This window comes from Rousettus aegyptiacus, unplaced genomic scaffold (assembly GCF_014176215.1).
Source record: "Rousettus aegyptiacus isolate mRouAeg1 unplaced genomic scaffold, mRouAeg1.p scaffold_m13_p_15, whole genome shotgun sequence".
In the NCBI taxonomy this organism is placed as follows: domain Eukaryota; kingdom Metazoa; phylum Chordata; class Mammalia; order Chiroptera; family Pteropodidae; genus Rousettus; species Rousettus aegyptiacus.
Genome location: NW_023416290.1, coordinates 48606735 through 48623347, shown reverse-complemented (window position 1 = coordinate 48623347; position 16613 = coordinate 48606735). Strand labels below are relative to the sequence as shown.

Genomic DNA, 16613 nt, shown 5'->3' with positions numbered 1-16613 from the left:
TCGGTGGGAATGAAATAACGAGTGTGTTGATGACTGTGGGGTCCAACTTTGTCCTTGTGCCAGAATCTACTGCTCTCTGTTCCTGTGATGCAACTGCTTTTCCTGGAGGTTCAGACTCACCCTCTGGAGGTTGCCCCAACGAGGAGGAATATTCTCCACCCATCCACCTAGCACCAGCTCATACCCTCCACTTGTCATCTGCCGGAGGCTGGTTCCGATTCTCATTCATATTCTAGGAATAAGTCTCCCAGGAACTGGGGCTGAACCCAGAGTGAAAAGTCTGTGGGAATCAGGAGGGAAGAGAGCATTTCTCCTCTTGAACGGTATCTCCTCAAGGCCATGTCTGTTCTGCTCACACTGTGCCTAAGTCTGCATAGAATAGGTGTTTTTATGGGTCTGCCTAGGCTGCCAAAACACAGACCAGGTGGCTTAAACAACAGATATTTATTTTCTCACAGTTCTGGAGGCCAGAAGGCCAAGGTCAAGGTGCCATCAGTGTTGGTTTCTGGGGAGGGTTTTCTTCCTGGCTTCCAGACAGCTGCCTTCTTGCTCTGTGCTCACATGGCCTCTCCCCTGTGTGGGCACAGAGGCAGAGAGTTCTCTGGCATCTCTTCCTTTCCTTTTGAGAGTACCAGACCTACTGGTTAAAGCCCCACCTTTTTGACTGCACTTAACCTTTATTACCTCCTTGTAGGTCCTCATTCCAAATACAGTCACATTGGGGGTTAAAGCTTCAATATAGAATTTTAGGAGGCATAGTTCAGCCCATAACAGTTTGCAAACATATTTGAGGGATATATATCACTTGGTGACTATTAGAAGTTGACTTACCGAATGAATGACCTGTGAGCGATTTCTGGTGAGCAGCTGGAAGGAGGGGAGAAGAGACTTAAACAGAGTACGAAGCTCCTCCGAGGGCCCTCAGAGCCCGCCCTGAATATGAAAGGATCCTGTATCTTCAACTGGCAGGTCTCAGCATCTTTCCTGTCTCACTCGCTGGAGGCCAGCCAGTAGGTCATGTAAAGGATTAATGAGGCCACAGATGTAGGTTTCATCCCTCGTGGATCAGTTAACTTTATTCTGAGAAAGGCTATTCCGTAGCCACAGCCAGCAGGCACTAGGTTTTAGGAGCTAGACATGGAAAATTTACAATAACCCAGATACAAACAAATGCCAAAAAGGACAGAGATAAGCTCATCTAGCATTCCGACACTGAATTGCCACTAACAAATGACAAACAAAACATGTATGCCTCACCAAATCAGAATCTGTATATTTTTCTATGCAATAGAAGTCCTCAGTCTAAAAATGAAAGATTTAGATTCATGTCTCCGAGCCTTTTCAAGCTCATCTTTAAATTGCGTAGTTATATGTTGTTGAGAGAAAATGTTCGGAATAAAAAAGTAAAGAAGAAATGAAAGCACCCACAAAATTTGACATTTTAATAGATTTGTTTCCAAGCTTTTCTTTTACATACTTCAACTGTATACCTAGAGCTTTTCAATAGATTCATTTATAGATTCATTTTCTCACCTTTACCTGTATGTTTATAAAACAATTTTCAGCGCCTGTGTAACGCTCTGTCCAGAGGATGTGTACTCATGTGAGGATCTGATGTAGTTCACTTGATTTTACTCAGGAAAAAGTTTCCTTTTGTTACCAGTATGCACGGGAGGTAGCAGAAAAGACAATTGTATCTCACAGTTTACATACAACACCGTATGTTTCATTAACCAGTACTGGCATATTCCAAAGAACACATAATTCAGCATGTCTGCCATTCTTCAAATAGCAAATCGACTTATCCTTTAATTCACACTTGGTTAGTCGAAGAAGTAGTTTTTCCCTTTTCCCTTTCTCATGAGTGTTTGGTATGAGGTGAATGACAAGCTGCACCAATAGCCCTCCCTCCGAAGGCTCTTTGTACGTCATTACTTCCCACAGCACGCTGGGTTTTCCCATCCGGGACGCCCCACGCGCGGTACCCGTCACAGATCCCGGCTCTCATACCTCGTTACGCCCTGTGAGTGATTTCGTTCCTTATACCTAGACCTGCCACATGTGAATTTTCTAACAAATGGCATTTTCCAGTTACTGTTGGATTAATTTTCTAGTGTTTCTGGAGAAAAAGCGAATATTGGTAGGAAATTCACAAAAAAAGTGACATTTTCCATGAGGGTGGTATATCTTTTTCTCGCTTCACTTGTGCCTCTTTGTTACGTTTATGCTGGTCCCAGACTGTGACAGAGTTGATGTCCCCTGGGTGGAAATTTAGGGGATAGAAGTGAGCATGTTAGACCAGGGGAAGCATAAGGGAACTCATTTTTATTGAACGCTTACTATGATGCACTAAATACTAGATTGAGTGCTTTTTTATTTTATTATATTTAATTCTAATCATATGAGGCAGGAATTATGCTCTTAAAATAGGAAAACCGAGAGTTTGGGCAAGGGATAGAAATAATACTTACTGAGCTGAAAACAATATCCGAGGTTCTGTGCTATGTATGTAACAAACGGTGGGACGTGGTTCTCGTGCAGGATTTTCTGCTTCCCACACCTGTGACCCGTTCCAGGTTACCATGCAGTCTGCCAGATGCGTCCAACGGATACGGATTTTAAGATTTTAAGAAAGAACTAGATAGACTTCCTAACGCAACTAAAACTTAAACACCTATGGGTATAAAAACACTTTTTAAAATATTTTTTTAGCGTTCTTATTATTTCTTTAAATTGTTTATTGGGGTAACATTGGTTAATACAATTATATAATTTTCAGGTGTGCATTATCATTTGACATCTGTATATTCTATTGTGTGTTTACCACCCGAAGTCCGGTTTCCTTCAGCTACCATATATTTGATCCTCTTTACCCACCTCACCTTCCCCCGACCCACCTCTATTTGACTCCCTTTACCCCGTCTACCTCGCCCCCTCCTCCCCCACCCCTTACCCTCTGGTAACCACTAGTCTATAGTCCATGTCCATGAGTCTCTCTGTAAAAACACTTTTGAGCAGTTAAGAAAACAATATAAACTTGTGCTTTTTATATATACCTTTCTTAATGAATTTTTAGCTGGTCCTCAATCCCTTTAAAACGTATACTGGGCTTTTGAGAAAGCTTCCTGTTTTCTTTACCCTCACCAAGATTTAGAAACCTCAGCAGCATCTCAGTCATTCTTGTTCACTGCTCATTACAGAATGCCCTTCTCTCTCCTGAGGAATTGGACTCCGCCTCTACATGTCAAATTCCTGCGTGGGCACCCCTGTCAGCAGACATTTGCCCTCACACTTTCCTAAACTCGTTTCTATGGGATCCATGAAATTTCCCTATCTTCTATTATTTCTTACATTGAGGTATAATCGACAGATAACATGATATCAATACGACATGATCTGATGTCCATGTGAAATGATTCCTAAATTAATTAACATATTTGTCACCTCACATAGTTACCCTTTGTGTGTGAGACAGAACGCTTAAGATCTGCAAATTTCAAGTATACAGCACAGTATTGTTAACTGTAGTCGCCAAGGTATGTATCAGATCCTCAGGTCTTATTCATCTTAAAACTAACAGCGTTCGCCCTTTGATCAGCATCTCCCCGTTTTTCCCAGCGCCCAGCGCCTGGCAACCATCATTCTACACTTTGTTTCTGTGAATTCGACTTTTAGTTTTTTTTTTTTTTAAGATTCCACATATAAGTGAGCTCATGCGGCATTTGTCCTGCTCTGTCTGGCTCACTTCACTTAGCGTAATAGCCTTCCAGTTTCATCCATTGTCACCAATGGACCTTTGGGAGCTTGCCCTTCTAGCCAGGTTTTCACTAATCGAGTCAAAATCGATTTTGATTTCAGAGCCTTAAAGAGGTATGGGTGATCTTGTAAATTTGTTAAATCTGAATTTAAGAATGCTTGCTGTTTATATGGCTTTGTACAGTATAAAAGCTTGTTTGAATAAAATATTGATGTAAACACTGGAAAAAAAATAAAAAAACCTTCTGCTTAGCCTGACTTACGTATGACGTCAGGCTCGGCACTGTCTTGCTCTGTCAGGCTTACTTCACTCAGCGTAGTAGCCTTCCAGTGTCATCCACACTGTCGCCAATGGCAGGATGTCCTTCTTTTAATAGGCTGAATAGTATTACTGTGTGTGTCACGTTTTTAAAATCCATTCATTCATTGACAGACACTTCTTTCTTTTTCTTGCCTATTATGAATAATGCTGCAATGAACACAGGAATATGGATATTTCTTTGAGATACTGATTTTGCTTCCTTCGGATGTATTCTGAGACGTGGAATTGCTGTGTCGTATGGTAGTTCTAATTTTAATTTTTGGGGGGAACCTCCATAGTGTTTTCCGCAGTGGCGGTACCATTTATATTTCTACCAACAGTGTACCAAGGTGCCCTTCTCTCCACATTGTTGACAACATTTGTTCTCTTGGGAACTTCTCTATCTTCATTTAAAATTTTACAATTAAGAGGTTTTTCAATGAATGTTTTTCTTCAAGTTGGCCCTGAAAATGACTAACTCCAACTTTACAAGTAAAAATAAATAGATAGATAGATGATAGATAGATAGATGATAGATAGATAGATAGATAGATGATAAATAGATATAGATAGATACAGATGATAGATAAATAAAGGAAGCAAGCTCCTCAAAGTTATACAGCAAGCCTGTTGCTAGAAATTCAACAGGCTATATGTTTCTTCTTTCGGCGGATAACTCTGGTCTATAATATTTAAGCTTAAAATAGAAAATAAGCTTTTGGATTTCCTTTATGCAGTTTTTAATCTAGAGGTAACAAGCGCTTTGCTAAGAAAAATAACTCTCCCATCCACCTGGATTTCTGTAGCAACTGGTTTCTTTCTGTGTTAAAAGATAAGGCTGAAAATGCAAAGACCCTGGAGAGAAGTAACACTTACTAAATTATAGTTACACTGCCCTGCAAATTACTGATATGATAGTCTCTTACAACAGGAGGCTGAGATATTGAGAAGGAGGATAGAGCAGGGGAGAGCTGAGCATTTATAGGGAACAAGTGAGAATTAGGAGCCAGTGCTACTCAGAAGGTAGCACTCAGAGACTTTTAAGTCTGACTCAAGAAAGTATTGACTGCTGGAGTCACCTTCTATGCTGAGCGTAGAGTTGCAAAGTCAGTGTGAACAACGTGAGCAGTGCACATCACTCTTGAAAATCCCTTAAATCTCCCATAAAGATCAATGCTCTTCCTTTTCTCAAGAAGTCCACTGCTGCAGTTCTTGCTCAAGCTTTAGCACAGGTGCACAGATTGCTCCCTCTTCAATGGAGTCCCGTGGTTATTTGCTTGCATTCGGAGACCCTGCGCATGAAAAATGCACACCCAGACACACAACCAGTGCAGCCAGATGCTCCGAGCTGCAAGAAACAGAAACTAAGTCTAACCCAGGAAACAGGAGATTTCTTTCCCCTTCTTGTGCTCACGCTGGGATCTATATATGCCCAGGAATGAAACGGCAGGGGGACTTTTCCACATTATTTACATCGTTCCCTCTTTCTTTTAGTTCGTTCTCTTTCTTTTTGGATGAGTGAGTATAGTTGCACTTGTCTGACTATAGTTCAAGTCATATTATTCGATTGCTCTGCACATTCCACCAGATGCACTGTTCTTGGGCGCTCCTTAATGTCACTCCACCACTGCGAAGAAACTGGGCGAGGTGATGGCAGCTGACTGGCGAACACCAGGGGACACTGGACCCTTTGGTTTCAGAGCAGAAGACTGAGAACAAGTCGCCTGTTAAGGGGCTTTTCCCAGGCAACGTGTTCAGTGAATAAAGTAGTTTCCACTTTGATGACTTCTTTCTCTCTCTCTCTGAACAGGTTGGTCCATTCGGGTCCAGGGAAAGGACTGCCTCAGCCTGGTGTGGATCTGTCCTTTGCAACACGAACTGGCACCAGGCAGGGGATTGAGACACATCTCTTCAGGGCCGAAATCAGCAGGGACCTTTCCCAATGGACAAGGAGCATAGTCCAGGGTTGTCACAACTCAGCTGAACTCGTGACCGAAGTGAGCACAGGTGAGCACTGCTGGCTACGGGCTCCCACTGGCACACTGTCACGGGAAGAACAAGCCCTCAAAGTAGTCTCCACTGCCAGCTTTGCGGTACTTAAAATTCCAGAGGTAAATTTAAATTTTTCTAAGTTAAGGTGCGCCATATGCCCTAGTAAAATGGAACCTAAAGTTTGATTGTGAAAAGCCTAAACCCATCTTTATTCAAGAAAAGTTGGTAATTTGCCTACTCAGATGTCATTTTCCTACCTATAACCCTTGGGTGGCTTCCTGGAGTCATGAATTTTAAAGCACAAACTAGTAGAGTTCCTGTTATAAACAACAGAAATTGATGCTGAGTGATTTATCACATACTACAATTAGTTGAAATATATTAGGAAGTTCACAGAATTGATCAGAAAACTGGACAACCGGGCTCTCAGAAAAAGCAGAAACCAAAGGCATCTAGGTGGGGTAAGCAGGATCAAGCGTTTACCCTTGGGAAGAGGCACCCATCACCTGCCCTTCGTATGGATAGAGAAGCAGGCAGAATGAAGGGAACATGCGATGAATATAATCACATTCATGCAGAGCCCTAATACAGGATGAGTTAGAAACGGGATATGCGTATAGAAGGAAGAACCCTTCCATAGTATACTACCAATTGAGTACAACCTATATTCCAAGCATTTTATGTCTCAGTGTTTCTCATACTATGAGAAACAACCCTTTTTGGTTCCTGAAGTCAACTAATTAAGACAAGATCAACATTTTAAAAATTTCATTTTGTAGAACCATTAGGGGTGTGTGTGTGTGTGTGTGTGCGCGCGCGCACATGTGAGGATATGTGTGTCCTGGGACACAATTCATTGCTTCATCTCATCTAATAATCCTCATGATTCCCTTGTGAATTTAATTTTACAAATCAGGAAGCAAATTCCTAAGAAGGTTAAGTAACTTGCCCAAGATCACACAAGTAATAAACAACAGAACTGACTTTACAGTGTGTTTCTCTAAAGTCCTTTCTTCATTCACTATGGTGTCTACAGAGACATGGAACTTCTCACTCGTATGCCACTGACCCAAAAACAACAGTTCTGTTCAGACTGCTGTGACAGATCATTTTCATACCACTATCCAAATCACATAGGCAGGTAGGTAAGCAGGTAGATAAATGATTGATAGATAGACAGATGAGAGATTTAGACAGGCAGACAGACAGACACACAAATAGATTATAAACAAGTAAAATATATGCTGTAAAATCTTGTACATTTGCTAAGGTGGACTCCATTTTTAACCGTGTTTTTTACCAGCCAGCACAATATACAGTTAACAGTGTCTGTAATGTTCCTGATTCTGAGCTCTAAGACCAACTGTTTCTGGTTCTGAGATCTAAGACTAGCTTCTTCCAGGTCTCCTGTGGTCACTCACAGAGAGGGCATTCCGTGCATTAATAACTAGTATCCCCAACAACAGTCTTCCAGTAAATCCAGCTTTGAGTGCCTTAGAGCTGCTTCTTAAAACAGTCTCTGTTCACCCTGTTCTAATGTTTTCTTGCCAGTTTTCATTTCTCTCTGTCACCGAGGAAGCAGTACGAGGTAATAATCACAAGTATGGGCTTTAAAGTCAGATAGGCCTGGGTTCAAATTCCAGTTCTATTTCTTTCTTAACCTCTTCCTTAAATCTCGTAGTTTTTTCATCTACAGAAAGGAGGAAATAATAGTTAACCTATCTCAAAGACTGTCCTCAAGAATTAAGAGAAATAATCCATGTAAAGCACCTAGTACTTGGCACATAGTAAGTGCTCACAAACTGTTATTATTAGTTGTCTTTCTTATAGTTATTTCCCCAGACCCAGGCTGTCCAACATATGAGCCTCCAGTCATACATGGCAATTTAAATTTAAATTAATTAATATTAAATAAGTTCCCCAGTTGCTCTAGACACAGTTCAAGCGCTCAATTGCCACGCGTGCCTAACAGCTACTATGTTGGACAGTGCAAATCTAGAACCTTCCATCATGGAAGAAAGCCCCATGGTACAGCTCCGCCATAGAGCAGGATTTCCCAAGAGACATTGTGGAGACAGTGTTTCCAAACACTGAAAAGTGTAGCCACATGAAAACGATGAAAGCAAAGTTTCTTAGTTTCATCTTCAAAAGCCTCAGATTTCTGACTCCCACCCCAAGATTCTGATTCAGCAGTTCTGTGGGAGGGCCTGAGAATTCGTGTCTAATAAGGCAGCACGTGGTGCTGATGCTGCTGGTCCAGAGACCACCGTGTGAGGAGTACTGCACGAGGCTGCAACTTCCTCTGGCACCCAGGGGTATCCGAAAAGATGGGACACACATCATCGTGTAGTAGTGTTCTTCCATGTTTCCTCTCCTTGTGCAAATGTGAGAAACCAGTTGTCTTTTAAAAATTATCCTGAAACTAATTAAGGTCTCCAAATATTTTCCAACATTGTTGAAAACCTTTTTGGAGAATCTTTTGCAACTTTACTGTTTTATGCTTATTTCTGTAAGGCAAGAGAAACTGGAATGTTGAACCCAGGAGTTGGAAAAGCACCGAGCCACCAGAAAATGAAATTGAATGAAGTTATATATGTGATACCAGAGAAGTTCAGACTCCTTGCAATAAGTCCAGCAGTGTTCTGGGAAAGAATAAAGATGTCCAAAGGGATTTGGTTTAGCTCACATTCCACAAATTTTGTAAAATCCTTCTCTCTCAATAAACTGAATGCTACTTCCACAGAGCAACAATGAGGCTGTTGAGAGGCCAGCCAGTGGAGAATAACAAACAATTGTGTGAACAGAGCTAGCTGGTGATGGGAGAGAAGAAATTATGGAAATGACCAAAGGTGTAACCCAGTTACAAATTGAAAGATGCCTACAGAGTTGGGGAAAAGGGTTTACGTTTTAATCAGAGCTTCAATTAACTTGATAATGTGTTCAATTTATTTTGTGTAGATTGAGAACATCTTCAGAGATAACCGATTCGATTATAGAAAGGCCATGAATACCATTTGCGGTCAACTAGAATGAAAAGTAATCACAACCAGTTAATTCAGAATATCTCATGGCAAAGCTTTAAAGTTCAAACACAAGGAGGAAAAAAAGAAACCCAAATGTAGAGCCCATTCCCGCACACGGTCTGCAGGTGGAAGAAGCGAAGTGTCAAAACGAGGGTTCGAGATGGAAAACCGTAACTACGTCCGTACCACTGTCCTCGGTCCTCGGTCACTCCTGGACTAGAGGGTAGCAGAGGTCTAGGGCCTTTCTGAGAGGATAACAAGATTTACCGAGGGGCTCTGTCCAGAAGGACTCAAAGACCTATCAGAGAACGCAGCTTTGGAAAATATCAGCTTAGTTACAAGTTGGAAGTTGCCTGCGATGTGTAGGGGGAATTTTTTTAACCAGAGCTTCAGTTAGACGCCACCTCATTCTGTGAGCAGAGGGAGACCCCATTACTTCCCCCCACACTCTGAAGCCCCCGCCCCCACTGTTATGACTCTCTTTCCCAGACCCCTCTCTGCATCCTTCCCTACCCGAGGATCAGCGTGTGAGAAAGATGCATGGCACAGAGTGGAAAGGACTTGAATTCTGAAATCTGACCCACCTGGGCTGTGACACGTTCACCTCTCCGAGCTGTGCTCTTTCCACCGGTCACGTTAAGCTAAGGTCCTGCTACAGAAGTGTGTCTTCGTGAAGTGCAGCGTGGGCTATAAAGCTGAGCCGAGCTCATGCCGGAGGAGTCAGGGCCGTGCTTACTCGTACTCCTCCCGAACTCCGTCCCCGGCAAAGAAAACGTCCTGCTATTCCTAAGGGGCTTCCAGACACGCACGGTGGCCTGAGCTGACTTACTTGCCAAGGCCTCTTAAACGTGGTGGTGTGTGAGGCAATAATAATAAAAAAAAAAACTACTCTGATACTTGTTAACCCTTTTCAGAATTCTGATCAAGGACTTTAAATATTCAAGTCTTCCTACATGGGAACTCGGATTCTGGTGGGAGTCTCCCCAACACCCTCATAAATGTCAAGCACTGTTTTCTTCCTAAATGCCATGAGGACTGCAGATAAAAGCTGGCACCTCACCTGATCAGGTTTCAGTTCTGTTCCTCTGGATCGGAGGGCGCCGCGGGGACAGAACCGGAGGTTCCCAGGGGCCACGCTGGGCAGAGCTTTTCTAGGACCTGAGATCATCAGATTATCAGGGACATTGAAAAAGCATTCTTTTCTATTTATAAAATGAGCTTTGTTTGACTTTTTAAAAATTAGATTATCTTTGAAGTACTCGCTCCTGAATTCTAAGCTGTTATATTTGTTAAATCTGGTAATGTAACAGGGGAAATGCTTGCTTTTTCACCAGGTGGTAGACATGACCTAGACTGTGTGTGTCTGTTTGTGTGTAATGACAATGATGATGATGACGACGATGATGATGATGATGATGATGATGATAATTCAGAGGTAGCTTACCCTAAATCAGATGTCAGGTTTTTTTTTCCACCTTGAGACAAGGCCATTGGAAGGCAAGGACACCTACCTACCTGTGTGTTATCAGATGGTCAGATCAGAGCCAGAGCCCAGATAAAATTCAGTAAATCCCAGCAAAAGGAACTTCTTTCAGTTTAATCCCCTTAGTTTCATGGGGCAAGTTAAATGACAAGATAAAAATCAACCCAGGAAGAATATTTTCATGAACAATTATGAATTTTTATCTTTAAAAATGAATTTGTCGCTGGTCCCTGGGACTGAGGAAATTCAGAAGCTAATTGTCTGGGAAAATGGATTTGCTTCTGTTGTTCATAGTTCATCCTCTCTCTCTCTCTCTCTCTGTCTCTGTCTCTCTCTCTGTCTCTCTCTCTCTCTCAGCCTGCACGTACAAAAACCAGGAGTGCCGTTTGGCCATACATTATGACAACGGATTTTCTATTACCACTGAACCACAGGACGGTGCCTTTGCCAAGACAATCATACAGGCTCCGTATGAAAAGCTGAAAATGTCTTCAGATGATGGAATCAGGATGCTGTATTTAGATTTTGGAGGCAAAGATGGAGAGATCGTAAGTGCACTTTTCTTTAGAAAGGGTAATTTTGTGTATCGCAGTATGCAACACACCCATAATGGCTCAAAACACAACGGTGCCTTGCATTTATCCAGCATTTGACTATTAACAAGTTCTTGCAGGTTCATGTCTTACTCGATCCTTGAAAAACGGTGATCGGATCCAATTTTTTCAGTTCTTAACTTTGGTCTCATTTTCCACTAGAACCCTACCTAAATATTTGAATCGAAGGAAATAATCCTTTACAAAGTCAGCATTAAATTCTCAGATAGGGTCCCATGAGGTTCAAATCATACCATTTTTTTTTTTTTTTTAAGTTTTAAGCATCTCATCTAACCTCGCTCAGTATTGTTAGGTGTCAGGGATGCAGCGATGTAAGATACGTAGTCCCGGCCACCCGGATGGCCTCAGAGGAGCAGAGAGCGTAGAGAGCGAGAGGTGGGTGGGAGGGGCTGTGGGGGAACAGAGAGAGACCGGTCAGCTGTACCCAAGAGGGGAGAAGGCCAGACAAAGTCCCAGAAGTTTTGGGCTAACGTCAAATAATGTCCAACAAAACTAGCGGATTTGTCAGTTAAGGCAACATTTGTACCTTCCACGTCAATGCAAAATAAGCTCCTGTGTTAATTCATGGTTTCCTGTGACCATTACGGCCCACCGTAATGAAAAGGTATATTAGTTCAGTTCCACTGACGGGGGGAGAACTGCACGTTCTTCTACTTTCTAGCAAGAGTAGTTCTTGCCATTCCTCAGGAAGACATAGCATCTCATTTAAACCATGGGATATAGAACTTCGAAGAGGACCTTGATTTTATAATAAGCATTCTATGCGTAGGTTGACAACTAGTCACTGGGTTAGTCAACCAAACATTTATTGACTTATACTTGGTAACGAGGAGGGGGGAATATATAAAACGAAGAGATAAATCTCCATTTTAAAGATCCAATAATTTCAGTTCATCTTCTACACCCCCTCCTTCCCCAAACCCCGTCTCTCCATAGTTATTTCCTGCATTTCTGCCGTGGGACTTTATTGGTCATTCTCTGAAAACCAGTGAACGTTACCTAATAGGGAAAGACTGAAAGGGCCAGGACCACACTCAGAATTTTGAGTATAAAGGCCTTTCGTCTCAAAGTTTCAGCACCACTGTTCTAAAACACGCGACGCTACTGGCCTCGGCACAGAACCAGGTTTCTTACTGTGGGTGCCATAGGCAGTCACGATGAAGTTGACATCTTGTGGCTGAGAGTTGACCTGAAATTACTTTCTGAGAACATTTTCCAGCTAGTCTTTATGCTCTCTTTTAGAACTAATCGCCAACTGTCTTGGGCCAGTACTTTTACTCCTTTGGGTCTCAGTCTCCTCACCCATAGAATACAAGGATTGAAGTCGGTCTTAGTTTCTCATAGAAAACAGAGATAATAACAATAGCTATCCCATATGGATTTTGCGAGAGTTAAATAAGATAGTGTATAGAAAATATTTAGCACGGTGGGTGCCTGGTTCAGGATGTGTGAAACCTTGACTTTGCCAGATACTATACATTCAGGTTATTATTTTCCAGGATTTCATCATCAGAACAGAATTGGGGATGGCAAATGAGAATTGAGAACAATCCTCCAGTGCTCCTGAATTAGATCAAGTGATAAAAATTCAACCTGATTCTGATGCTCTGGCCAAGAGCTGGGAGCTGAGGCTTTAGAAGGGGCCTTGACAGACACGTGAGGTACATGCTTACAATTCAGTGAGGACACAGCTCAGCAGCATGAGTTCTGTGTTTTGGAGTTTTTAAGACAATTTCACATACAGTGTCTCATTTAATACTCTGATTATCCTGTGAGTCAGGTAGGATCAGAAAAAATTTTAAGTGACTCCAAGGTTCTACATCTAAAAGAGCGGTAGAGCCAGGACTCAAACCTAATCTTCAGAAGTGAAATTTAGTACTACTTCATGCCGTACCTCATCCAACACAAGTATCACGATTGTGATACCAAAAATAAATAGTTTAGACGATCAAGAAAGGCAACATCAGTGTGTATGCCATTGGTATATATAATTTTACAAAACCCATTTCAGAAAAAAAAAAAAGATATGTGAAATGTAAGGAATAAGTTCAAAGAGCTTTATTATTATTATTTTTTAATCTCATTGAGGGGCAAGGAAGGATTTAAAAACACGAATTGTTCCAGTTAACTATTAAAAGCAGGAAGTTTACAGATCCGTTTGATGTGTAAATCTCTGTTCTGTATCGAGCATTAATTTGAAACGCCTCCCGCTCTCTTTTTAAATTTCAGCAACTGGACCTTCATTCCTGCCCCAAGCCAATCGTTTTCATCATCCATTCCTTCCTGTCAGCCAAAATTACAAGACTGGGCTTGGTGGCCTGAACGGAGGGGTGACTTGCCTTTGAGAAGGGGGCCACGATGCCACCAGGAAGTGTGCCATCAGACACCATTCGCAGTGAGCAGTGCACCAGATCTCATACGCCACAGTCAGCTTTAGATCCCCGGAGTCCTGCTTAACTGTCCCAGACTGCTCTGTCAGTTTCACCAACTACAAGGGGATACCCTAGGAAAACACAAGAAATGTCAGAATAAAACTTGTCTATTTAGAACAGTCAGTGAGTAAAGAGGAGCGGGTGATTTGGAAGGTGCATAGCATAGCTTTTGACAAACAAGGACGTGAACATTAGAACAGCACGTGTGGATGTAAATCATACCAGTGTCTAAGGTACTGGCTCAGCCAGGTAAGCAGGGCTGGATAGATGAGAAATGGACGTTTTCACCTCTCTCCTCCCCAGTAATAATGACCCCTTGTTTTGTTGTGATTTATTTCCTACTTCTCAGTTGACTTTTGCTAGTAAGGAAAGTACTTCAAAGGGAAACCCACCTTTTATTTAAATATGAAGCAGCTGTTACTTTTTCTTAATGAATTATCTTTCAGTGATGTAGAAAGATTCTGAAGTGTTCTCATTAGCATATGCTGAGCAGGAATTGAATAAAGCCTCAGATAATGATCTGAGCTGTAAGCTGGTGGAATCTGAGCCAAAGTAGACTACTTAAATTGAAAAGCTTTGCTGAAGAGTGGTGTGCATGAAAGATGCTTAATTCTGGGCTGCACTCACACCAAGGTCTGCTATCATAGAGCCAAGATAGCTTTATTTATAGAAAGCAAATGATGGATATATTTTTTAAAGATTCTCATTTGATATACATATATATAACAACTCACGTAGGGTTAACTAATTATCCCCATTTTGTGGTTTTCAGTGGAAGCACTAAGCAATTTATTGACCCTTGTTTCTGTCTGTGCTTGTATGCATGCATTTTTGAACCAGTCATAGAGCAGCCTCATATACTTGGGGATGTTGCTGGGTTTTAGCTATAGACCCAGCGTTATAATCAAATCTATTGATAGCATCTGCAGCTCTTTCAGAATTCCAGGTAAATATAATGACCTGATATTTTTCTACAAGAATATTTTCAGACACCATAAAGCGTATTACTGATTTAATGCTTTTATCTTTCAAAAAAAAATTCACTAAAAATATACCTATTATTTGATTTGGGAATCAGTTTTCCCAAACCTTAAAATTAGCTCTAGAATTTCTGTAAGCATTTGTAACCCTTCTTTCCCCTGCAGTTTACAAAGACAAAGGTTCTGGGTTAGATGTGTGTGTGTGTGTGTGTGTGTGTGTGTGTGTGTGTGTGTGTGTGTGTGTGTGTTTGAATTGCATTTTAGCAAATACCTATGCAAAGAGCTTTAAAAAGTGAAATGGGGTTAAAGGAATGCCATGTAGAAAGATTCTGAAGTGTTCTTATAAGCAGATGCTGAGCAGGAATTGAATAAAGCCAAGCTTTAGAACATTGATTTTTTTTTCTTTTTTTTGGTTTCCTATTTAAAATGCTGAACGGTGAAGTCCCAGACTTACAATTGTAAGGAAAGCTTTGATGCATTTGTAAATTATATGGCACTCTTTCATTATATATTTTCAAAATCACTGGAATGTTGTTATACAAGAGAATTATACTTGTGTATTGTAAATAACATGTTAAAATACATATATTAATGCCAATAGTTTAATTCAACAATATGTAATCTAAGGTGCTCAGTAGTACATGAAGTATGAGTTAATTACTCATAATTAAGTTGCAAAGATCCTATTATATATTTATAGACAAATTAAAATGATCATAATTACAAATATTATTTCTTCATCACTTAAGTTTTGGACTGATTAATATCTGGGTGGGGATCAACAGAAACTACATGCTCTGCATTTATAAAAACTTAATTTAAATATTTATATTTTAGAAAAAATATATTTGAATAAAATTAATGCATTTTCTGAACTAAAGTGTGTTATTAGCAAGAAAAAGAAAATTCTACTCAGAAAATTGTGTATATATGAATCATTTTATTTTCTTCCAAGTCAGTGTATCGTATCAGAGTTGCTATGATGAATCAATTTTGAATATTCATTTTTTTCTCATTCTGAATTCAACAAGTTATAATGACTTTACATTGTAGATCTTAATCTTGTCTTGATGTGTGTTATGAATGTTTGGAATGACACAAACTCCTATGTCTGGATCATTGCTTGGGTATAGTCGATGAATCAACTGGGTCATTCTGGGGAATCTGTTTCCGCCCAATTCACTCTGTGCTCAGTCCATTTCTTATTTGAAACAATGAATTATTAAATTCACAATGTTTGTCCCTTTAAGGGCAAACCAACACAAACAAATGGTTTTTAATTGTACTTAGTGGGAAGCTAGCCATTTGTTAGAGACCTGGTTAGGCGAGTCCTTTGGTGTAGTGTCAAATCTTTAGACCATCTCATATAGATTTAAAGAAGACCAATAGAAATGATGGATACCAATTTTTTTTTCTGACTTGAACAAGTAGGAGAAATAAAATCAAACACCTATTAAAAAATACCAAGGCAGAAGCCATTCAATTAATTCTACCATTTTGATGGTATTAAAATACTGAAAGATGCATGCTCCTTTGTCCCAAAGCTTGTTGACCCTCCTTGGCTGACTTCTGAAGGAATGACCTTTAATGGTCAGAAAGATTCTCCTTAAATTAACATGTGGGGCCTTTTTGGCCCTTGTTCTACAAATATTAGATATTCTGTCTTGAGGGTTTGGAGTGGGCTGGGGTGAGGGAGTAATTTTTGAATGTATCTTGAGTTAAAAAAAAAAAAAATGTGCCTATGTTTATAGCACCATGGATATCATGTAAAATTTATATATGAGTTAAATAAATATTCGGCTGAGTATGATGGACTGGCTGATGGTTTGATGTTGGCCCCAGGGGGACAGGGGAGTGATTGCATGGCCTGCTATTTTCTTCCTCCAAGACTGGCCTTGAGAAGGTGCCAATGGGTACAGGAGATGCTGTTAGCATTTTTTTTTTTTTTTTGCATTATTTTTGTGTGTATAGTTTCAGGATGGATCTTCACCTGGGACTTAGGGATCTCATTTTTAACTAAGTTTCCTTGGGA

General features: G+C 40.7%; 1 protein-coding gene across 1 annotated transcript in view; it reads left to right on the top strand.

Annotated features, from left to right (window-relative positions):
- SNTB1 (syntrophin beta 1) overlaps positions 1-16393 on the top strand; it is a 192501-nt gene extending 176108 nt beyond the window's left edge. Inside the window, exons 5-7 of the mRNA XM_016156574.2 lie at positions 5868-6064; positions 10913-11103; positions 13399-16393. Coding sequence (XP_016012060.2) covers positions 5868-6064; positions 10913-11103; positions 13399-13491 — 481 coding nt within the window. The 3' untranslated portion in view covers positions 13492-16393. The remainder of the gene's footprint in view (positions 1-5867; positions 6065-10912; positions 11104-13398) is intronic.
- The last annotated feature ends 220 nt before the right edge of the window (positions 16394-16613 follow it).